The following is a 25408-nucleotide window of genomic DNA, read 5'->3' as shown; positions in this document are numbered from 1 at the left end:
CTGGATGAACACAGCAGGCCAAGCAGCATCATAGGAGCTCCTATGATGCTGCTTGGCCTGCTGTGTTCATCCAGCCCTGCACCTTGCTGTCTCGGATTCTCCAGCATCTGCAGTCCCTACTAACTCTTGTGATTCTGCCTTTTCTCACCCTAGGGTGCTGACCCATGTCACGGAACGATTTAATGGGTGCCAAACCTTGTGCATGAGATTGTCTCTTTATTTAAAAGCTGGGGCACTGACTCTTAGCAGATTACATATGGCTGAGCTTGTTTCTGTTCTTTTCAAATAACTGTGGTCATATCTCATCTCTTCCAGGAAAGACTGGCAGGATCGGGAACTTGGGTAATGAGTACAGTAGCCAAAAAAACATTGAGACTCCACCTAATCCTCTGTTCTCCCTTTACCCCATCATTAGTAGTTGTGAATTCAGCCACTGTGTCCCACACTCTGGAATTCCCTTTCTGAATGCCTTTGTGTTTTAAAGTTCTCCAAAACACCAACCTTTCGGATCACTTATTAATCCATCTTTCGTTCAGTATTTATGGCACTGTACAGAAACATGACTGTTTCTCCATGTCAGTGTGTGAAAGTTAGAAACAAACACAGAAATTGCTGGGGAAGCTCAGCAGTATCTGTGGGGAGAAATCAGAGTTAACATATCAGGTCCAGTGATCTCAGTTCTGAGGAAGGGTCATTGGACCTGAAACATTAAGTCGATTTCTCTCCTGAGCTTTTCCAGCAATTTCTGTTTTTGTTTCTGATTTACAGCATCCACAGTTCTTTTGTTTTTTTTAATGCAAGTAAGTTATTGTCATGACCTCAACTCCTTCTACCCTGACCCCAATATTTTCTGTCTCCACGATTAAATGTTTATTTGACCCCCTCCCCTCACAAACCTTCTGCCCTCTCCTACTCTGCTGGAAGTATTGACTTCTTGCAGTTATGCTCCAATATCATTAATCAAGTCAGTAGCCCAGCACCGTTTTGTATCCATCTCGGCAGAGATATCCTATCTTCAGCAAACGCACAAATTCATCATGTCAAACCCAGGTCACTAATTGGGAGCAGGAACTTTACAGCCCTATGTTAGGAAAAAAAAAGAGTTAAGATCTATTGTAATGTTCCTTTCGTTATCCCAGCTAAGATGAGAACAGGTTAGGGCCTTAACTTGGTCTTTCTTTGCTTAGCGCAGCTTGTCAGCTCTCAGGATAAACTTGTTCAGCCACTGAAGGAGTATAACCTTTACAAACTGATATCTGGGACAAATAGGTGATCTTCCACCCTCTAATCTGTCTTTCCTTGACAACTTGCCTTGTCTTCTGTTTGATTATACTACAGTGGTCATTGCTCCTTTAGGTTCACTAGATTGATTCCAGAGATGAGGGGTTTATCTTATGAGGAGAGATTGAGCAGTTTAGGCCTACACTCTTTGGAGTTTAGAAGGATGAGATGAGGTCTAATTGGAGGTTAAGATGTTAAAGGGGATTAACAAATTAGATGTAGAGAGAATGCCCCACATGACGAAACAATCTAAAACAAGAGGCCATAGATTTAAGATCAGGGGTGGCAGATTCAAAGCAAGAGGAATTTCCTCTCTCAAAGGGTCATCAATCTGTGGAATTCACGCAGATGCTGGAACATGGAGTAAATTTAAGGAGAAGATAGGCAGATTTTTAATTAGTGATGGGGTTGAAAGGTTATGGACAGCAAGCAGGAAAGTGGAGTTAAGGTTGAGATCAGCCATGATTGCATCAAATGGCAAAGGGGCTGAATGGCCTCCTCCTGTTCCTGGTTCTTATGTTCTCCTCTAGATTTTCCTCCTTTGGTCCTTTGAAGGAGTTGGGGGTAACCATGGAAGGGAGGTCTGTACTGTTTTTAAGTCAGTCTTTGTTCTAAGGCTTGATTGTCCCAGTCCCCTCAGTGTTGAACCAGTAGGTTGTCCTACTCTGCTCTATTCCACCAATAATCTGGATGTAGGTGTGATAAAGTAATTCCATACTCTTTACTCACACTATGTACATGAATACATTTTAGGACAGAGTTGTTGATATTCCTCTCAGTCTCCATCTTAGACTCTCGTTTCAGAATGCTCTGTGTAGGTCAAGTCTACACTATCACTGACTGGTTCACATTAACCCCTTACTCCACACAAAGGTCCTACATTTTCTTTTTCCTCCCTCAGTGGTTAATATGCTGACATCAAGAATAAAGTTACAGAACCTGCTTTTCTACTTTCTTACCCAGAAGCTTAAAAGCTAAAATCTTTCCCAGTCTTGCATTGCTCAAACAACCCTCAGGCTTTCAAAGTATCACCAAAACACTGGTGGCGGGGCCAGGATTTTTATTGCCCTTGAGAAGGTGGTGATGAGCTGCCTTCTTGAACCACTGCAGTCCACATGCTACAGGTTGACCCACAATGCCTTAGGGAGGGAAGTAATGACAGTGAAATTGTCAGTGTTCATTGCTCAAACTGACAGCAACTTTGGGGGTTTGCACATGAACAGTTAAACACAGAAATCCAAAGTCACTAATTCTGTGCTACCTACAGGATGCACTGCTGAAATTCTCCCAAGTGCAACCAATTAGAAATCACTGAACTGTCTTAAATTTACAATCTTACGTTTTTAGACTCTACATAAAAATATTTGAGGAAGTTACATTCCGTTGCATGAGGTGTAAATATTTTTTGTATGGGCACTCTAAGTTCGTACTTGCTGAAGGGGCTCACTGGGACTGAAAAAATGTTATATTTGCTGAATATTAAAGGTGTCCGAAGTGAGAACAAATTCCACATTGGAAAAAAGAAGGCATTTCCATTATTTAAAAGTTTCCTTATGATTTGTTTTAACTTCTATCATATGTCCTAAACATGTACATCACCAAGGTTCTTCAGTAGATTTATAGCTCGGGTTGTGAATGCTGTGATTGGTTCACTTGCCGAGCTGGTTCATTAGTTTGCAGACATTTCATTATGAAACGAACCAACCACAGCATGTACATCACTATCTCTGAAGTTTGAAATTAAAAGTGAAAGGATTACCCGAAACGTCAGCTTTCCTGCTCCTCTGATGCTGCTTGGCCTGCTGTGTTCATCCAGCTCTACACCTTGGTATCTCAGATTCTCCAGCATCTGCAGTTCCTACTATATCTGACCTTTACTTCCTGTTTTGCTAACTGTGAGAATTCTATAAGGTTATTGGCTACCTTCCCTGCTTGACTACATCACAGCTGCCTGGAAATCTTTCCATTTTCACACTAGATTCAAACTGGCTTTCAAAAAGAGGGAAGTCCACTTCACAGGGAACACTAGGTCCTTGTCATCAGAAAATTCAGCTGTTAACTCTTGATTTATCACATCAGTGAAACTATTCTAACAGCCTCGTCATAAGTACAGTAGAGAGGGCACCATTTCCTGACAGTGGAAATTCAAGCTTGATACAAAATAAGGACTTACTGTTGTCTCATCATTGGAATGTTCACACAGTTAGCAGCTGCCACGGCAACAAAAGGGACCCAGCGTGCCAATAAAGGGGGAGCTTTCTGGGAAAGAAAATCAAAATAAAACACATGCACAAAATTCATCATCAGTTGTCTAAGAAAACATTCAGTTCATTTCTCTGTGTTCCAAGGAAATGTCATTGACCTCAAATGTTAATGCTGTTTTCCTCTCACAGGTGTTGTCTCACCTGTTGAGAGTTTTCAGCACTTTCTGCTTTTATTTCAGATTTCCAGCAGCTACAGTCGTTTACATTTTTCAAATAATCTGAAACTTCCAACACAGCTTGAGCACAGAGGGCTTTTTACACCAATAAAGGGTTAGCGAGCCAATCAACTTATGATTATCCTTCTGTATATAGTTGTTCTGTCACTAGTTTCTAGAAGGTACTTCTCAAAATAAAGAATCACTACATAATTTTACTTGGCCCCAGTTTCGAACTGCAGGATTGCAGCACCGAAGCCTGGAATAGACCACACACATCACCTCAGCCCAATATCACCTGCATTTCTGGTATTATTCAGCCAACTTCATATCCATCTCCAAGTTTAATGCACTGTTTTGAATTTGCATGGATGACATTCATATAGAACACAAATATGTTGTTAAAATACCAGGGGGAAATTATGAAACTAACTTAGCAGGTCATTTTCTGCAGCTACGCCTCTATAATTTTGATAATGACTGATGCAAAACGAGTTATCTGGCTTTGTTTTCATCAGCTTGCTGGTTGTCAATGTCATTAATTACATTTGTAGAATCTCTTACGATTGTTGGTAAACTACTTGTGAGTTCACCAGTAAACCATTTAATATACTAACCAGGTTTGGTTTATCCTCAATTCCAATCGTGTTAATGTTCTTGTCTGGGCCATAGAATACTCCAGTATAAGAGGAGGCCATATTCTCTGTTCTTTGGGTGAACTCTTCAAATAATTTCAATCCCTAATCTTTCTCCCACAGCCCTGCAAGTCTAGTATTTATCTAATTATCTTCCGACTTTTACTCATTGAATCTGCTTCCACCAGCTTTGCAGACAAAGAATGCTGGATCATAACTCATTGTAAAACATGCTTCGTCACCATCTTTCAGTTGGTTGTAATTTTATTAAAACTGTGGTTAGTGCAAAGTCCCCTTCAATGCCATTTTTATTTTTTTTTTGGAAGTTCCTTTAGTCTTTCTACTTGTTTTCCTCACTTTGTTCTTAATGGGTTTTGTAGAATTTGCTCTGCAGAATTTGTTTTGCCTGCTTATTTCTCTTTTCAGGTCATTTTTCTTTTATCTTTTCCTGGCGCTAACTAATTCTTGCTCTGTACTTAGCTGGCATGCCGAGTACAATGTCCTTGAATGAATTCCATTTGTTATCAACTGAAGTTCTCCTCAGTATTACCGCACCCACCCCATCAATATCACTATGTTCTTCCTCCGTTGCCTTGAAGTGGGCCTTTCATCTTAAAAAGAAAAGCTTTGCTTTTATATTTCTCAATGCTTGGTTTTTGTGTGGCTGGAATTTAGTTACTGTCCTTTGTGGGTATTCGTCATTGCTGGATAAATACTGATTCTTATCAATTAGATTTTTCTATTGCTTTTGAGAAGAATTCAAATCAATTGGAATGCAAGTTTTAACTTTCTTTGTAGACTGCAAGGCTCAATAATTGCTAGAGCTAATAGCTCTTTTATTTATTCCTGCCATGTGGGCGTCACTGGCTACAGTAACATCTATTGTGCATCCTTACTTGCCCTGGAGAAGCTGGTGGTGAGCTGCCTTATTGAACCACTGCAGTCCATTTGGTGTCAATACATACATAAATAAATGCTTTTAGGGAAGGAGTTCTGGGAGATTTTGTTTTGTATTTGTACATGCAATATAGGCATCACTGGCTAGGCCGGCATCTATTACCCACCCATAATTGCGGTGGCTTCAATGTCCATCTTAGCCCATGAGAAAAGGGAAGAAAGATGAATCAATTAATTAGCAAGTGAACTATGTAGGAGCCACTTAGCTACATTGTCCACTTGGTTTTGTAGAGCACTGCAGCAGGGAAGAGGAAGAGGGATGAGAAAATAATAAAAGTAATATTAATTTAGTAAATTCTTTTGGCAGATTTCTGTGAAAGTTGCTCTTGAACCAGAAGTGAGAATTGGGGTAGCAACCGAAGGCTATCCATTTCCCATTTTACCATCTGTGCCCCATTGTGAAAGTAGCTAGACTCAATGTCAAGGGTCCCAGGAGGAATCCAACTCCAAAACATTACTGTAGAAATTGTGCCAGTTGTGGGCTACAATAGGTTTGGCAAGACCCGGGAAGGAAGAGAAGATATGGGACTAGATTAATTTAGGATATCTGGTCGGCATGGACGAGTTGGACCGAAGGTCTGTTTCTGTGCTGTACAGCTCTGTAAGCTACAAGTACTTAAAACTTCAAGGAAATCTCTTCAGACAGGAGTTCTGCGATGTACCTTTGTGTATAGATTCAGTCCAACTGCAGTTGCTAGGGCAGTGCTGGTTGCCGTCAAATACGCTACTCCTATTTGTCTAAACAAAGAAAAGGGAGAGAAAGTTTTTCTTTTAAAAAACTGTCATAATCTTTTATGATCTATACTCATTTTTTCATTTCCTGGAGTAGTTTTGCTTTATCCCTGGTTAACCATTTAACATACAATCTTCAGGACTGCTTTTCCTTGTGCTCTAGTCCGACCAGGTGCACGCAAGTGCACACCACCTGAACACAGTAGCATTTCCAGAATTAAATGATCGCAATAGGCCAGAGTTGCATAGCACAGGCCCGTATCTAGCACGACCTTCAGCTTCATAGCTCAGAACCCTTCTCAGACCCTCCACTGTGAAAAAGACCCAAGGTTTCATTCTAAGTCTTCCTCCAAAACAGTGCAATGTCAGTACAATGCTGCATGGGGCACAGAAAAATAAGCATTTCTTGTGTGTAAAGCAAAAGCAAATCTGTTGTATAAGTTCAAAGTAGAAAGAAATTCCTATTACATGGAACTAGATTGAATAATAAAAAAAACTTGGTACTTTAATTCTGGTCATTTCTGATTTTCTGCTGATATTGTTATCCCTCTGGGTGCCTTGACTGGTTACGGTAGGGGTACATGGTAGCAATTACTCAGAGAAACTCTTTACTATGAAGAGGAATCATAAAAGAGCCAGGTTTCTCACCTTTGATCAATAAGCATCAAAAAAAAAAATTCACTTTCTAGAAATTTCCAGCAGAGGAGGCCATTAAACACATCTTGTTTGTGATGACTCTTTGCAAGAGCTTTTCAATATGACTGAGCCCCTCCCCTTTCCCCATAGCCTGCAATTGCCTCCATCTCTTATCCAATTCCCTCTGAAAGATTACTATTGAAACACCTTCTGTCAAACTTTCAGGCCGTGCATTCCAGATCGTAACAATTTGCTGTAAATACATTTTTCTCATCTCCCTGCTGGCCCTTTCACCAATTACCTTCCTCCAGTGTCCTCTGGTTACTGTGGGTCTACCTGCCAGTAGAACAGATTTTCCAAATGTACTCTGTCAAAACTCCACCTTATTTTCGATCACCTTTACCCTGAACATGGGCAGCAGTGGATTAAATTTGCCTTTGACACAGCCAAAGAACAAGTTGCTTTAAGCTGTCTAGACTCATGCAGAGGATGGATAACCGAGAGAGGAAACTGGGGCTTGATTTTCATTCGGGGGTCTTTTCTGGGTCCCAACCCCACTTTTAAAATGCAGCTCTCTATTTCAATGAGCTTTCGGAAATGGTTCATGCCCAATTTATGGCCAAGGAAGGAGAATGCACTGAAATCAGCACTTCAGGTTGGTTTGCTGCATCTCACACAATCACCAGACTTCACTCCTCAGGCGCTGAGGGCAGCATTTCAGGAACTTCATCGGTTTTAAGGACAATGTGATTGCTGGTGCATTACTATCCCTGTCAAACTTCAAAACCAGCACGTGGGGCTAGGGTATAGAAACTCTGCCCAATCTGATAACTGGCACACAGGAACGAGGACCAGTGTCTGCACAGCATGAAATGACACACAGAGAAATGGCATACAATCTGGCAACGTCAACAAGAAGAGTAATTGTGTCTTCACTTCAGCCAGCCAATCCCCGGCTCACAGCTCGACTGTTGCCAATAAGTCACAACCAATCACAGCCAAAGTCAGATGGCAACATTGGTGGCCGATTGATTTCCAGTTGGATTTCCCAGTTGTTTTGGCTCCTCACATTGCAGACCAGCTACTCCCAGAAGGTCACTTGGCTGCTCAGCTGGTTTGCGATGTAGAGCGACACTACAGCGCGGGTTCAATTCTTGTACCAGCTGAGGTTACCATGAAGGCCCCACCTTCTCAACCTCTTCCCCTCACTTGAGGTGTGGTGACCTTCAGGTTGAACCGCCACCAGTCGTTTCTCCCTCATGAGACGGTAGCCCCATGGTTCTCTGGGACTGTGGTAACTTTACCTTCTTACCGAGGAGCTTAACAGGCAGTTAATTGAAAGTGAGAAGTTTGCCAGCTAACACCACCGTGCCATCTCTCCCCCAATCCAACCGTGATTGCACACTTTGAAAACAACAATGCATTCCAGAGGATTCAGAAGACTATGACTCTGTCTGGATGCAATTTTCAAAAATGTGCTTGAACCCCCCCGACCTCCCCATTTGATTGGGAAATCAAGCCCCTACTGTCTACACCTCCTCATGTCAATAGCAGTCAAGGTCAAAAAGAAGGAGAAGAAAAAAAAAGCCCTTTTCATTTGATAAAGAACACACACAGCTGCACTGTAAACACCAAATAGCTCCAGTAACAGTGGCACAAAACTTCCCATTTTCCTGATTAAAATCAGCTGGTTTTTTGACACTGTTGGTAACTGAATGGACAAAGGAAGCAGAGACGGTGACATTTTCAATCGAAAATACTTACTTTGTAGTAATTGGCGAAGCTGCGTTCCTATTGGTATAATTGACCAAGGCATTAAATGACTGGTTCACCCACTGCCAAAACACCACTGCTGGAACTGTCCTGAAAGGAATGAGGGAAAAACAGTACTGGGTCACAGTACTCACAGCAGTGTCAGAGACATATCATACAAATAACCCACACGTATACATCCTCAATCTCTGCAATGTGATTTTATACAGAGCACATTGACAAATCTTAAACATCTTAACACAGGGATTTGTGCAATATCGAAGGACAGCTTGGCTCAGTACTGGCTGCCCTGTTGCTTTCAGATCAGAAGTCTACGGTTGAAGATTTGGACCCAGATACCTGCAATATCTTAAAAGGTGGCACACCGGGGGTTGTTGTTCAAGATTAAGTCTTATGGGACACAGGATAACATATTAGCTTTGGTTTATGATTTGTTAATGGTCTGGAAACCAAGTAGGAATAAACAGATCATTTTTTTGAGATGACATGGAATAATTAGTGAATGTTGACAAGAATCAGTACTTGGACCTCAACCACTTACAATCTATACCCATTACTTAGATGAGGCCACCAAGTATTATATACCCAGACTGAGTGATGATACAGGGCTGAATGAAGCTGTCAGAAGAACATAAAAGTGTTGAGTATGGATGTGGATTGCTTTAATGATTGGGCAAGAAGGTGGCAGATGGAATATTGAGTAGAATCTACTCCCTTCTTCAGTGATGTGACTGGAAGGGGTTGGGGTAGGGTAGGTGAGACCTCATCTTTCTGTTTACATCCTGATTAAATCCAGGGTCTGCAGCCTGTGGTCAGTCTTCCAGTCACACCACCAGTTGAGGCCTTTAGGTGGATAATTAATGACCATTTAAGGACTTATCCCTCTGCCACTGGCATTACTCAGTTGTAGGTGGGTCTGTCATCACTAGGACCGCATGATGAGTGAACACACACAGTCTGTTCGCTGTGTGTGTGTGTGAGTGTGTGTGTGTGTGTGTGTGTGAAGGAGAGAGAGAGAGCAAGAGAGAGTGAGAGTGAGAGACAGTGAGAGCGAGAAGTAGGTGGGGGGTGCAGTCTAAAAGATTCCTCTGTCAAAGTCATGCAGGGCCTGAGCAAGGAAAACTGCATCAGGAAGGTGCTGCAATGAAACCACTTTTCTGCCCTTACTGCTGACTGCCCCCTCCTCCCAAAGAAATCCACTCACGCAGCAAAATTACACGTCTCTGAACCGCCTCCCGCCATTACTTACCTGCCTCACTCTGCTACCTTCGACACCTCCCCCCACCCCTCCCAGTGGATGTACTTCCTGCGGTGACCACAGCTTCCACAGGGGTACTGCTGACAGGTGGTACCCCACCCACATTTCTCAACCTCCACATCCATTCATATTCCAGCAGGCTTTCACCAAAAAGGTGGTAGCACTTCTATAACATTCCACTCATAATGTGTGGAGATGTGTTAAGAAGATCATAATTATGTAGTTTCTTTTTGAATGGGACAGCCCAGTAAGTAGTAAAATTCAGAAGAATGTTGGTGCCCTTTGAAACTAATCACAGAGAGTTAACATACATAACATACAGGAAGACAAAAGGTATGTCTGCTAACTATTGCAACAGGGTTGCAGTATAAGACTGAGGAAGCCTTGCCCCAATTGTATGGGACTTTGGTGTGATGACACCTAGAATGCTTATTTCCTAATCTCAAGAAGGATATATTTGCCTTAGAAAGAATGCAAGATGGTTTCACTAGACTGATTCCTGGGATGAGAGGGTTGTCCCTTGAGGACAGATTGAGTACAATGGGCCCATTCTCCCTGGAATTTAGAGTAATAAGAGATGATATTAATGTGACATATATATTTCAGAACTCCAGAGGGCAGATACTGAGAGGCTAGCTGATGAGACTAGATCTGGGGTAGAACAGGATAAGGGGTCCACCACTTAGGTTCGAGATGAAGCTACATTTCTTCACTCTGAGGTTATGAATCTCAGGAATTTCTCTACCTCAGAGGGATGTGGATGCTCAGTTGGTAAGTATATTCCAGACTGAGTTTGATAGATTTTTGTGCAATAAGGGAATTATAGGAATACAACAAGAATGTGGAGTTGAGGTCAAAGTCGAGACACAATCTTATTGATCAAGGGACATTATAGCCTTCTTCTGCTGCTATTTCCTCTTACTGAAAAGTGCTTCAAGTGCAATGAAGGACTCTGAAGTGGACTGAAATAGAGTGGTTGTTTCTAAGTAGGCAAATACATTAATAGTTTTGCGAACAAAGCACACACAACCTGCAGTGAGACGAATAACCTCTTAACGTTATTTTTTGGTGAAGTTAGTCTGAGAGAGACTGATAAACCTTATTTATTCAGCATCACTCACATTGTCAGGATCCCCCAAAGTACTTCGCAGAAGTGAAGCGTTTTTTAATTGTAGTCACTGTTGCTATCGGAAAGAAGCGCAGTAGCCAATTTACACACAGCAGGTCCCAGAAGCAGTATTGAGATAAATGATCAGGTAATCTGTCCTAGTGATTGTCTGAACATCAAATATTGCTTGGAACAGTGGGGAGAATGCCCAGTTGTTTCATAGTGTCATGGAATCTTTTGCAAACCACCTCTTTCCAAAAGTGTACAAAATAAATGGGAACAATCTACAGGAAAGGCACAGGATTAGGAGCTTAAAGCTTGCCTGGGAAATAGCCCCACTCTGTGACCACAGTATAAAACAGTGGTGAAAAAGGCAGTTGCTGGTATTTATAGATTGATGCATAAAGTTTGAGCTAAAGAAAAAAAAAGCAAGCTTGCATTTGTGCAGAACCATTCACAACTTCAGGCTTTTAATGACATATTTTTGAAGTGTCACTTCTGTTGTTGGTGTACGGAAAGGACTATTCCACTATCCACCTTGGCTTGTCTTGGAGGGAAGAGCAAAGGGCAACCAAGTTGATAAATATTGTTAAGTATCAGTGCAGTGAGGAAAATACAAGAGAGATTCACACCGGACAAAGAGGGTATCTTGCTACTGTGTCTAAGATCCTGACAAAATGTTTACTTAATGTGAGGTTTTAAGGGATGGGAATGCAATTCAAGCATAGACAAGATGAAGCAAATACAATTGAATATTAATAGAGGTGAAATTCAGGTTTAAGTAAATGATGATGAATTTTGGTCCGGAAGTAGATATTTTTAATCAACTTGTTCAGATGCGTTACAACACACCTCCGGAATGGATAGGACTTGACCTCAGGCCACCTAGCTCAGTGGTACGCAGACTACCACTGCACCACAATATCCCCATTGGGCAGGATGTATCATGGTTTCGGAATCTGGATTGCCCATCTTGGAATGGGCAAAATTGCCATCATCTTTGCAGTGAGACAACAAAATACAACACATTCTAAGTGGATGACCATGCTAACACCAATATCATCTGGTGATACAAAATATTTATGATCTCCTGATACCTAAGCTTTGTAGCCAGTGAAGATATCTTAGAGATTTTCCTCAAAATGACAATATTTTGGTCAGAATTAGCTTTACTAGTGAATGGAACGGTTGGTGCAGGAGGCAGAGTTCTAATTGTACTGTAGTCCCAACAATTTCAGAAGAAAACAAAGTAATAAAACACTTTAATTGCAGTGGGATGGAGGTGGTGGGAATGGAAGGGGTGGGTGAGTAAGGGCAAAAGCATTTTTACATGCTAAAGGCATTAGGAGAGCAGTAAGGGTGTAAGTTATTTAATTGTACTGGCCTTACAGATAGGAAGCTCACAAATTCAGCTCTGAATCTGCACTGAAATTGCCCGAGTCTTAAATTTGTCTTATTCCCTCTAAAGCTTAGAGCAATACATTTCATGTTACACCAAACCGCTTCTTGTATAATTTTCTTTTTTATTCTTTCATGGAGCATAAGCGTCACTGGCAAGGCCAGTATGTATTGTCCATCCTAATTACCTTCGAATTGAGTGGCTTAGCTGGCAATTTCAGAGATTCATACATGGGCCAGACTGGGTAAGGTTGACAGATTTCCTTCCCATTAACGAACCAGTTGGATTTAAGACAAATCACTCCAATTCCAGAAATATTAGTTGAATTTAAATTCCACCAGGTACGATGGTGGAATTTGAACCTGGGTCCCCAGAACACTAGGCCTGGCCTTCTGGATTACCAATCCAGTGACATTAGCACCATGCCACCTTCCCTTCTGAAACAATGCAATTATTTTCCATTTATTGATGCCAAAGCTCTTCTCCAAACTTTTTCTCTTCCAGAATAAACTTTTCCAATGCCCTTCCCAACTCATCCAAACATTGATCTCAGCAACTATCGTACAGAGCTTTGCTTGCCCATCACTGCTACCTTTACCAACCTCAAGTATCTCTTGTTACAACCAAGGCTTGAGGAATACACCACTGCACTAACCCTACTAGTGCATGGGTCACAACATGAAATAAAAATATATTTCCCAATTACTGACATGGTTAATTAAGTACTTGTTTGTGTCAGATATTAAATAAAAAGGTCTATTAACCAGGTTTATTTAATAAATGCAATTATTGATTTATTATCAAATCAAAACTTATTCAATGAAGATGCAATAACTGGTGAAGAAACAATATGGAATTATAAATTATCATCCCTCCAAATAACACAAAACATACATACAAGTACAGACAGTTAGGAAAGCAGCAAAAAGATGGATTTTTCTTTCCAGGGATTTACTTCTGGCCATTAGGGTTATTCTTGAAGGCAAAATGAATACAGCACTTCGAGTCACTTTCATGCACAATGGTTTCTGGAGCCTTGTAGACATAGCTAACTCAGAAAATACAAAATTGAGAAGTTCCTTTAATCACTCTCTCAGAAGAGCAAATTGGTTTGACGCTGAACTCAACAGGAGCTTTTTCTCCCCAGACATAGGAGAGATCAGCTGGGCAGCCCTTTCTCACTGAGTTCTTGTTCCCAACTCATTTCACATACCAAAGCACTTTCCATCCAGTCACTGTTCGAACAGCCCCAGCAAAGATCTGCAGTAGAACTAGCAGTTAGAGAGTCATATGACATGAAAACAGACCCTTTGTTCCAACATGCCGACAAAGTTTCCAAACTAAAGTAGTCACATCTGCTTGCATTTGGCCCATATCCCTCCAAATCTTTCCTAATCATGTACTTATCCAAACGCCTTTCAAACATTGTAACTGTACCTGTTCCTCTGTCAGTTCATTTCACATACTAACCACTGTCTGTGTCAAAAATTTGCCCCCTCACCTTAAAAATATGCCTCCTAGTTTTGAACTCTCCCACCTTGGGGAAAAGACCTTTGCTATTCACCTTATCTATGTCCTCATGAGTTTATAAACCTCTAGAAGGTCACTGCTCAACCTCCTACGCTCCAGTGAAAAAAGTCCCAACCTATCCAGCCTATTTTTATAACCCATTCCTGGCAACATCCTGCTAAGTCTTTTCTGAAACCTCTCCAGTTTAATAATATTCTTCATATAATAGCAACCAGGACTGCACACAGTACTCCAGGAGAGGCCTTTCCAATGTCTTGTACAACATTAACGTGACATCCCAACTCCTATACTCAAAGGTCTGGCAATGAAGGCAAGCGTGCTAGATGCTTTCTTAATGACCTTGTCTACCTGTGACGCAAATTTCAAAGAACTATGTACCTACCAGTCGTGTGATTTCTACAAAGTCTTGTTAAATAAAACTCCAAAGCCCACAGTGGCTTTTCACTGACCTCTTCTAAAGAAACCACTCCAGGTATTTCCCCAAATCTAGAAATCAATGATTTCTGTTTTCTCACAATCCTTCAAAGCTTAAGCTCTCCAGGAAATACTGAATATGAAGTGTCTTCATTATGCTGATCATCCCTGTTGAAAATAAAACCTTCTTACTCACGTGCAAACCCTTTCCCCAGCCTCATCCCAATCCATGACCTTTTATCCTCTGACGCTGACCTTTTGGATGTCCCACATTCCCATTCCATCCATGCCAGCATCAATGATAGAGCCTTCAGGTGGGTAGCTCTTACCCTCTGGATCACACTCCTCTTCGCTAAGTGGGCTGGTCAAAGCCTTTGCTGCCAACATTAATCATCACAACAGTTTTCAGGAATTTAATTTTATACAATTCGACATAAAGTGCTCCAACAAGGTGGGTTCAGTTTTTTTTTTAAGCTAATAGCAAGACTGGATGTCGAACTCTCCCAGTGCCAAGTGGGTGAATTAACAGGAGGAGCTGCGTTCAAACTATTCAAAATTCATGTCATACCGAAGTCCATTGTCATCAATCAGACACAAAAAGCAAACTTGAGAAAATTCTACAAGGGCAAAAAGTATAAACCTTTGGATTTGTGACCCAAGAAGACCGTTGCAATGCATCATCGACTAAAGAAATATGAGGAGAGCTTCAAGACCAAGAAACAGCAAACGAAAGAGCATCTCTACCCCATGTACAAATTCACTATAAAAGCGTAAATGTTCAGTCACAGAAGATATTCAATTTAAGAAAAGAATTTAAAAAAGACTGAAATAGCCTAAATCATTCAATGATTTAATTCTTATCTTAGTACATTATAGGCTCTGACTTTACAACCCCTTGAAAAGAAAGTACAACCTGCCCTGTGGAAACACGAGCTTCGAGTCAAAAACCTTGTGCTGATGTACAGTGCAAATCAAACATAGAGACAAGAATAACCACAAACAATGATGCTCAGGGACGAATTTTGCCAGCTCACATTAACATACAAGGTGAACACCTTTCAGAATTTATCAGTATTTTCATTGCCTTCTTTATTTGAAACCAATTCTTTCTTAAAAAAATAAGAAAATGGAGGTCCAGATGAATGAATTAGTCCATGAAAGAAACTTTGGTCAAAGGGGGCCATTCACACATTATACCTGAGCTAATGCCAGTCCCTACCACTAGAGCCTGGGGTGTGACTTCAAAGTGCAGGCAATACATTTTTATTTGTGTTCACGGGGAATGAGTTCAAATTTCTGAATTCTCCCTATTCAAGTTCAAGCAGAAATCAGACAGGGTGTATCATAGGTGACCAATCCATCTGTAATCCATGTCTAAGCTGATAGAATGTTATCACTTATTGCAAGGAAATTGAATACTATTGTAAGAAGGTTACGTTTCAATTATACTGGACATTGGCGAGACCAGATCTGGAGTACAGTGGACAGTATTGGTCACCTTATTTAAAGGAAGGATGTGAAGGCATTGTAAACAGTTTGAAGAAAGTTTACCAAAAGTTGATAAACCCCACTGGGGTTTAGAAAGATTAAGAGGAAACTTGACTGAAATATATATCCTGTTGGAATTTGACAGGGTGGACATGGAAAAGATGTTTACTGTTGTTGGAGAACCTAGAACTAGGGGTCATTGTTCAAAAACAAGGTGTTGCCCATTTAATACACAGACGAGGAGAAATGTTTTCTCTCAAAGGATTGACAGACTTTGGAACTTTCTTTCTCACAAAGCGGTAGATAAATCCTTGATAAGAGAGGAGTAAAGGGGAAAGCAGAATAATCAGATTAGCCATGACTTTATTAGAAAGTGGCAGAGGCTTGAGGGGCTGAATAGCCTCCTCTAGTTCCTAATTTGTATGTTCATACGTATCCTGTCAAAGTTGGATCACACCCCCATTAATTCACATTTGTTTGCTTATTCTGTGGCAACAGAGCTAAAGAGAGTGAAGAAAATTTTGTTGCACAGGTGGACATGGATTCTACAGGAACTTTCAATGGAAATTTAACATGTACTTGAAATGCTTCATACACCATCGATACAAAACCCATATCTGGAGTCCCTAAATATCACTGCTTGCGGTCATTATTTCTAATCTTGTCTCTGATGTTGACTCATGCTATAAATCAATGTAGTTCTGTGCCAGAAATGTTCTGATTCAAAGTTCTGTCTTTCCATATTTGTCTTGCATTTGTCCTTGCAAGTACATACCTTAGGAAGGACATACTGGCCTTGGAGTGAATGCAGTATAGATTTACAGAACGATGCCTTAAGGATTTGACTATAAGGGGAGATTAAACAAACTGGGATTGCAATATTCCCTGAAATTTAAAGGATTAATGAGTAATTTGATTGAAGTTTTCAAGATATTAAGAGGATGAGATCAAGAAGATACTATTTCTACAACCAAGGAGTCCAGGATTAAGGGGCATTGCCCAAAAATTAGAGTTTAGATCATCTGAAAGATTGGGAAACACCACCTCATTCAAATTTTGGCAGACATTTGGAACTCTGTTCCACAAGTAGCAATTGATGCCAGATCAACAGTTAATTTTATATCTATGACCGACAGATTTTTGTTAAGCAAAGGTATTAAGGATACAAAGCAAATGGGGATATATGAAATTGGATCATATCTGAGCCGTGATCTCATTGAAATGGTGAAATAGGGTTCACAGGCTAAATGGTCCTTTTCCATTAGTACAAAAAGGGGCAAAAATATAGCACTATGAGGAAAAATCAGAAAGAGGAACCAATGGATGACTCTTTCCAAGAGCCAGCAAGCCATATGGTGGCTTGAATAGCCTCAATGTGCCATTCAAGTCCAATATTCTGTTGAGTGAACATCGAGATTGAGACAGAGCTGGCTTAAACAATCAAATAAAAGCACAGGACTGCGGATGCTGATGATTGTCAGTGTATTAAACCCAAAAAGGTTAACTCTGTTTCTCTCCACAGATGCTGCCAGACCCGCTGAATTTCTCCAGCAATTTGGTGTTTGTTTCGGATTTCCTGCATCTGCAATATTCTGCTTGGGTGTTTAATTTACTGCCACTTCCCTTCCAGGAATTCTGCTCTTCTCTCTGATGAGATTTCAGTTTTAATCTTTGAGTTTGCTCACCTTCATTGTTTTTGGATTCCTTCCTAGTGTTTGACAAAGTGTTTACCAGAACATGCTTTCACAGCCACATCTCATAGTTCGGTTCCTATTTATACTACAGTTCTGACTTCGACACTAATTCCAAACAAACTCATTTTTAGCGTCCAAGACCTAGGTCTTGGCTTCTCCTTCACCGCCTCTCCACCTCTGTAATTGGATCCTCGACTTCCTGACCTATAGACTGCAGTCAGTAAGAATAGGCGACAACACCTCCTCCACCATAATGCTCAACACCAGTACCCCACAGGACTGCGTACTCAGCCCCCTGTTATACTCCTTATACACTCACGGCTGTGTGGCCAAATTCCGCCTCAACTCCATTTACAAGTTTGCTGACGACACCACCGTTATAGGTCAGATCTCGAACAACAATGAGACAGAATACAGGAAAGAGATCGAGTGCTGAACGGCATGGTGTAAAGACAACAATCTCTCCATCAACATCAGCAAAATGAAGGAGCTGGTCATTGACTTGAGGAAGCAGAGTGGAGGGCACACTGCTGTCTGCATCAATGGTGCTGAGGAAATGGTCAACAGCGTCAAGTTCCTGGAAGTGAGGACTACAGAGTCACAAACGCAGCCCAGTCCATCATGTAAACCAGCCTTCCATCCATTGGCTCCATCTATGCTTCCTGCTATCTCAGGAAGGCAAACAATAAAATCAAGGACCCCTCCCACCCCAGATATACTCTCTTCCACCCTCTTCCGTCAAGCAGAAGACATAAAAATCTGAATACATATATGAACAGGTTCAAGAACAGCTTCTTCCCCGCTGTTACCAGTTTTTTGAAAAGACCACTCAAATTGTTAATGTTGATCTCTCTCCCTCTGCACCTTCTCTGTGGCTGTAACACTGTATTCTGCACTCTGTTCTGCTATCCTAATGCACTTTGTATGGTATGCTCTGCCTGTACTGCACACAAAATATTTTTCACTATATCTCAGTATGTGACAACAATAAATCATCTCAAACTCAAATTCTTTCCTCAGTGACTATCTCCAGCTCTGCCTTACTCCACACAGATTCCAACTGAAGTCCCATCCTTTGTTTCAAACCGACTCAGGATCAGCAGTATGTCGGGATGTACAATGCTCCTCAGAAAGCTGCTTCCACCACATCCTGAGATCCACATTCAGTGCCCTGCTCTGCCACATGTACACTCTCCACCTCTCTCTCTCTCCATCAGCACTGCCTCACACTTTCACAAAGCTGTCTCGACCCCAGTTCCATTTCACAGTCTGACTCATTTGACACTTTAATAAGCCATTTTTTTTTTATTCCTTTCAGGTGATAAGGAGCAGTAGCTCCAAAGATTCGAGGTCACTAGTACCCTTCTGGATCCTCCCTCCCTCCCTCCTCTCTAACCCCATCTCTTGTCAGAGTATTTACCATACCATCCGACCTTTTTCTGATGCTTAGCAATTAGTGCTCAGCAAAGGATTTTGTTTTATCCAGTTATGTCCCCACCTCAAAGAATTTCTGGCCCACCACAATGCTGAACTCTTCTTCTGTCGTCTTCACATCTGTACCCATTTCTTTGGACAGGAGTATTCTCCCAACCACACACCCCTTCACCAGTCTTCAATATTCCCTCTGGCCTTTGATTTATTCATTGAGAACTGCCAAATTGACAACAGCTGCCTTAAATTCTCTGCTGTCTTCACCCAATCTAACGTATCTCCCTCTGAACTTACTGCACTCCGTTCCCTTCAGTTCCACCCCGATCTTGTTATCAAACCTGCCAATAACAGTGGTGTGGTTCTTGTCTGGCATACTGACTTCTACTGGCAGAAGTTGAACACCAACTCTCAGATACTTCTTCCTGTCTCCCCCTGGATCATGACCACACCACTGAACATCAAAGGCTGATGTTTACAGGACCATCACTGACCTCATCGCCTTTACAGCTTGCCCCTCCTCCTCAGTCCCCCAAAGCTTTCACAACATCCACAATCAGGACTGCCTTGGCAGACCCATCGGTTCAGCCTGTTCCTGCCCTAATGAACGTATTTCACAGAATCACAGAGAGGTCACAGAATCACAGAGAGGTTACAATGCAGAAAGAGGCCATTTGGCCCACTGTGCCTGCCTATCTTGATTCTATTTCTTGCCCCCCCTTGTTCAGTTTCTTTCCACTTACATTCGTCCAGACCTGATGGGCTTCTCCACTATTTTCTGTACAATTCAATTAACATACAGCCCTCCTTGTACAGTGTAAGCTGACCAGACACCAACTCCTACTGTCACTAGTTTTGAAAGTGTGGAAGAAAAATTTTACATCACGAAGGTAGATGGGAATTTAGGCCAAGACAGAAATTACATCGCAAGGGTAGATGGGAATTTAGGCCAAGACAGAAAGGGCAGACATGGAAGAAACTGATGGCATAGAGAAAGAATTTTTAATTAGTTTAGCATATGGGGTTTTAATGAGCTGAGCAGAAGTCGGAGGTAGTTACTCAGACTGCGTTATCCCTATGTGCATGTTATCTTAGCTAGAGCTAGAGGAGGATCTCTTGATATATTGTCACTATACCAAGGTTTTAGGATGAATTAGAGATGTCCCTCGTATCCCCGTGGGGCCTAGTTACTGATAAGCTAGAGTTCAATCAAACCGTATACCACTCCCCATGCTAGCTGCATGCCGAAGGTCATTTGAAAAAGTAATTATTGAGGTATCTGTAAAACAGCATTCCTGTTATCTCGAGCAGTGTCAGTTTTTCTTTAAACTTACCATGAGTGAATCAACAAACACGAGATGTCACGGGAACATCCTGCTCTGAAGTTAATTGTATAAATGAGATTGTTGTACACTGTGTTAGCAGAGTCGGGTGCCAGTGGAGATTGACACTCACTCTCCTTGGTACCAAGTAAGAAAATAAACTGCTTCGAACGGGAGCTGGAGTCAAGTCTCATTATTAGTTAAGTAGAGATAATAAAAATTTCTACAACAGAAAGGCAACTTCTGAAATCAACATCTTTGAGGAAGAACAATAGCCAGTGATTTTGCAGCAGGCAATAAGACAGAACTGTTCATCGTTACATGGTGCTAGAAGACAAGTGAATCTAAAAAGGAATGGAACATTTTCATTCTCAACATTTGCTGGAGACAGTGAGCATTAAAGTGAATTAACATAATGAATGTTGTAAATTGACTGGAGCAGGAAGACATGAATCAGACGTTCTGAGATCATGTATCTTCAGCTCTTGTCAATTAACTGTGCACCTACGCATGTGTATGATGTCACAGCAGAACTGATCATGCACAGAACCAGCACAGCAGCCACTTTTGCATTGGGAACATCAATCAGTTTTCAATTAATTGAGTGTGAGATGGAAACTGAATGAAGATCTCAGAAAACTCTCAGATCATGATATAGATTATTTTCTTATCAACCTGTTCAAACCTCTGGAGCAGGTAGGACCTGAATCTTTGTATCACACATTCCATTCAGTTGGGAGTATTGTGTCCACACGTGGGTGCCACATTATGGGAAAAGTGCGAAAACATTGGACAGAGAGTGCAGAAGCGATTTGCAAGAATGGTTGCAGGAGTGGGAAACCTCAGTGATGAGGACAGATCGAAGACTGTACTCCTAGAGAGAAGGCGGCTAAGAGGAGATCCTGATAGAGGTTTTCAACATCATGAGCAGAGTGGATAGAATAGAAGAGAAGAAGCTACTCCCACAAAAGAAGCAAGGATGATGTAAGAAAACTTTTCCATATCTGGAGTAGATAGGGTATAAATTGCACTACCTGGAAATATGGTGGAAGCAAGCTCAATTGAGGCATTCAAGAGGGTACTGGATGATTAGTTAAAAAGATAGTGTGTGCAAGGGTATGGGGAAAGGACAGGAGATTGGCCCTAGGTAACAGAACCAGAATAGACACAATGGGCCAAACAGCCTCCTCTGCACTGTAGCAAATCTAAGATTCTGGATCTCCTGGCTCAGAGGTGGGAACACTACCACCGATACAGACTCAGTAGTTTGAACCCATAAATCAACTATTAGATTATCTTAATAGAGAGGAGAACCAGCTGTAGATCCCTGGATCAGTACCACATTTTAGGAATGAAAACAATAAAATGCTGGAAATACAACAAGAGAGAGAAACCCAGCAGTAATTTTTAACCAGTCCACACAAGGCAAGACAAAGGTAGTAGCATGAAGCAGAGGTAATGGGACTGGTGAAACTGTAGGGTGTCACAGCAAACTGGCTCCCTCCCATAATTCAGGAATGTTATTGACAGCAGGAACTGGATGGACAGGCTGTCTGAAATGAGGAGGGGTGAAGTGGTTCATTTAAAAATATGAAGCCACTATTTACCAGGCTGTTGGCATTTTGCTGAGAGGGGTTTGATGACCTTTCAGACCCCTGCAGCCACACTGATCTCACCTAAGGGGTTTCTCCTCCAGCAATCCGCCTCAGAACCTCTGAAGTAATCTCGAGTTTTGAGTGCGATGGGATGCGAGTAGTTCCAGAGTGGTCACTCCTCCTGTGGTGCTGTTGAGGCTGTGGGTCATCTGATTGGGTTAGCAGCTCTTGGGGGTGGGTAGCTTTCCTGAGTAGGCTTACTGACTTACTGAACTGCTGCCTGTGGAATTAGGAGGGAATTGGACAATCCATCTGTGCCTGCTGCAAACACACATTTCCAGCCAACATCGGGACCTTGGTAAAAATCCTGCCCGATATATCAGCTCTGCGACATTCTCCCAGAACCTTTCATCAGTTCTGAAGAAAGTCACGGACCTGAAGCATTAACTCCGTTTCTTTCTCCACTAATGCTACCAGACCTGCTGAACATTTCTAGTGTTTTCTCTTTTCAGTTCAGATAAGCAGCACTTTTCTGGAGACAAAGCAGAGCTAACAGTTTGGGTCCAGTGATCCTTCTTCAGAAGAAAGGATAACTCTGCTTTCTCTTTCACAGATGCTGCCAGTCCTATTGACCTTTTCCAGCAATTGCTGCTTCCAATTCCCAGCATCTTTATTGGTCTTTATTTGCCTTTATTGGTCAGTACGTTGAGGACAGGAGTTGGGATGTATGGGACATTGGGTTAGGCCACTTTTAGAATACTGTATTCAGTCCTGGTCTCCCAGCTATAGGAAAATTATTAAACTTACTAAATCTTGTAAACAGATTTTACAAGGATGTTGCCGGAATTGGAGGGTTTAAGCTCCAGAGAGAGGCTGAATAGGCTGGAGCTATTTTCCTGGAGTGACTCAGGCCGAGGGGTGACCTTATAGAGATTTATTAAATCATGAGGAGCATTGATAGGGTAAATAGACAAGATATTTTCCCCGGGGTGGGGGAGTCCAAAACTAGAAGGCATTGGTTTAAGGTAAGAGGGGAAAGATTTAAAAGGGGCCTAAAGGGCAACATTTTCATGCAGTGGGTGGTGCATGTATGGAATGAGCTGCCAGAGGAATTGGTGGAGGCCGATACAATTACAACATTTAAAAGGAATCTGGATGGGTATATGAATAGGAAGGGTTTAGAGGGATATGGGCCACATGCTGGCAAATGGGACTATATTAATTTACAATATCTGGTCAGCATGGACTAGGGTCTGTTTCCATGCTGTATATCTCTATGGCTCTATCTGCAGTTATTTTGATCAGTACTTTTTGTTTAATTCATTCACGGGATGTGGGCATCTTTAATGGGGCCACAATTTATAGCGCATCCCCAATTTCCCCTTGAATGGAGTGTCTTGCTCATTTCAGAGGGTAGGCAAGTGTGTGCATCCAAAATCACATATAAGACAGACTGGCTAAAGACGTCAAATTTTCTTCCCAAAAAGGGGCTTGACAGGGTAAATGCTGAGAGGATGTTTCCCATTATGGGAGATTCTAGGACCAGAGGGCATAGTCTCAGAATAAAGGGGCGAATTTAAGACTGAGATGAGGAGGAATTTCTTGGGTTGAAGGTTGAGGTTGAGAGTCTTTGGAACTCCTTGCCACAGACAACTGTGGGGGCAGAGTGCTTGTGTATATTTAAGGCTGAGGTAGATAGATTCCTGATCATTCGGGGAATCAAAGATTATGGGGAAAGGGCAGGGACGTGGCAAACCCAGAAAGAATTCGATATATTTCGATGATGACCTAATGGTCAAAATGTAACCACTGCCTATTGTTAGGAGTGGGCGTGTGGAATGTTGGATCAGCCATGAGCCTACTGAATCGTGAAGTATACTCAGTGGGCAGAATGGCCTACTCTTGCTCTTCTAGTCTTATGGTCTTATCCATGCAGATCCAATGCACTTTTGTATTACATTTTAGGATCCTGTTTTTGGAGTGTTATTTCCGAAACTAGAGATTTCCCAAAATCTCTGTGCTCCTCCAATTCTGCCATTTTATCTATTCCCTGATTCCCATCACTCCGTCATCTGTGGCCATGGACTCAGCTGCCCGAGTCCCAAGTTCTGGAAGTCCCTCCCTAAACCTCTCTGCCTTTCTCTGTCCTCTCCATTCAGACCTGTCTGGTCTAGTGACCATTCATGTGCTTGATGGCTTGATCTCAAATTCAGTTTCATAAAATTCCCACAAAGCACTTTGAGGGGAATTTACCATGTTGGAGGTGCTACACGAATGCAGGTTTCTGTTGTTGTAGTCATCGGGATTTTCCTGAACACGGGAAAAGGCCACTTCCATAGCCCCATTCCTATCTACATTATGATTTAAGATTTTAATTAAGCGACCTTGGCACAACTCTGGGGGAGGTAGGACTCAAACCGGGTTTTTCTAATTCCTTCTGATTTATTTTTACCCTCAATGAACATTACTAAAAACAGATTGTTGGTGCATTATCACATTGTTTTCGCGGGAGAATGTTGTATATACTTTGGCTGTTACATTTCCTACATAGCAACTGTGCCTACATTTCAAGTGTACTTCACTGGCTGCAGAGCACTTAGTACAGGTGTCCTGAGATTGTGAAAATTGTTTGATAAATTCAAGTTCTATTTTTCTTTCCTGGTACTCAGATTTGAATTATCGTGGTCTGTATGGCTTAGCTGTATAGCGTAGCTAATCCAATGGATCACAATAAGCCTTTAACCAAATTTTATGGTGGTACCTGTAAAACTGCAGCATGAAGCCAGTGATAGCCATTCCACCAGGGACCTGAAATGACATTCGCCCAATTAAATTCATCCTTTCTCCACTGTCTGGGTGAAATGCAGAGTCGTACAGTTTCTTCGCATAGTGTAACTGCTCCTCTGTCGTACCTGGAGGCACAGACCCTGCTCTGGAAAATAAAACAAAGAAGAGAGTCAAATATTCTCTTCCTCCAGATTTGTCTCTTTTCTGGTGTCCGTGTTGTTTATTCATTCATAAGATGTGGGCACTGCTCGCTAGGCCAGTGATACCCTGAAGGTTGTGTGGGTGAGCTGTTTGTAGTGTCAGTACCCAGTTTCCCGTCTTCATTTTGTAGTTTTTTTTTAAATTCCTTAATGGAATATGGGCATTGCTGGCAGGGCCAGCATTTATTGCCCATTCATAATTGTCCCTAGAACTGACTGGCTTGCCATGCTATATCAAAAGGGCAACTAAGAGTCAACTGCATCACAGAGTCTGGAGGTGTGTAGGCCAGGCCAGGTAAGGATGGCAGATTTCCTTCCTTAAAGGATATTAAAGAAACCAGATGGGTTTTTACAACAATTGATAATAATGGTTACCATTAGGCCAGCTTTCAATTTGAGATTTTAATTGATTTCAAGTGTCACCATCTGCCATGGTGGGGTTTGAACGCACATCCTGAGAGTATTAGTTTGGGGTCTCTGAATCGAAAGTCCAATGACAATACCAAATGCCTCTCCCACTTTGCTACATCCAGTGCCTTCAGCCTATTTCCTGATGTCACAGAGTGAATCAAATTGAAGACTGTGATGCTGGGGACTTCAGGATGAGACGCCCACAGGCTGAAGAAAAATGTGAATTCTTCAGTCCTGTCTTTTGCAATGAAGTGCTGGACTCCCCCATTGTTCCACAATACGGATTCTTATGGAGCCTCCACCTCCTGTTAGTTGTTTAATCATCCACTACCATTCATGAT

At 41.7% G+C, this 25408-nt stretch overlaps 1 protein-coding gene across 3 annotated transcripts in view; it reads right to left on the bottom strand.

The window, feature by feature from the left end:
• Positions 1 to 960: 960 nt before the first annotated feature.
• sfxn2 (sideroflexin 2) overlaps positions 961 to 25408 on the bottom strand; it is a 39157-nt gene continuing 14709 nt past the window's right edge. Inside the window, exons 4-8 of one of the 3 annotated variants that reach the window (XM_048608716.1) lie at positions 24431 to 24601; positions 8425 to 8523; positions 5955 to 6030; positions 3455 to 3540; positions 961 to 1081 (exon numbers count right to left, since the gene is read on the bottom strand). In XM_048608716.1, coding sequence (XP_048464673.1) covers positions 1036 to 1081; positions 3455 to 3540; positions 5955 to 6030; positions 8425 to 8523; positions 24431 to 24601 — 478 coding nt within the window. In that variant the 3' untranslated portion in view covers positions 961 to 1035. Of the gene's footprint in view, positions 1082 to 3450; positions 3541 to 5954; positions 6031 to 8424; positions 8524 to 24430; positions 24602 to 25408 lie in introns of those variants that run through there. The other 2 variants (XM_048608718.1, XM_048608717.1) reach the window with 2 other exon arrangements.

Source organism: Rhincodon typus, chromosome 20 (assembly GCF_021869965.1).
Source record: "Rhincodon typus isolate 14 chromosome 20, sRhiTyp1.1, whole genome shotgun sequence".
NCBI classification, from domain to species: domain Eukaryota; kingdom Metazoa; phylum Chordata; class Chondrichthyes; order Orectolobiformes; family Rhincodontidae; genus Rhincodon; species Rhincodon typus.
The sequence above is the reverse complement of the archived record's forward strand: the minus strand, read 5'-3'. Positions and strand labels throughout refer to the sequence as shown.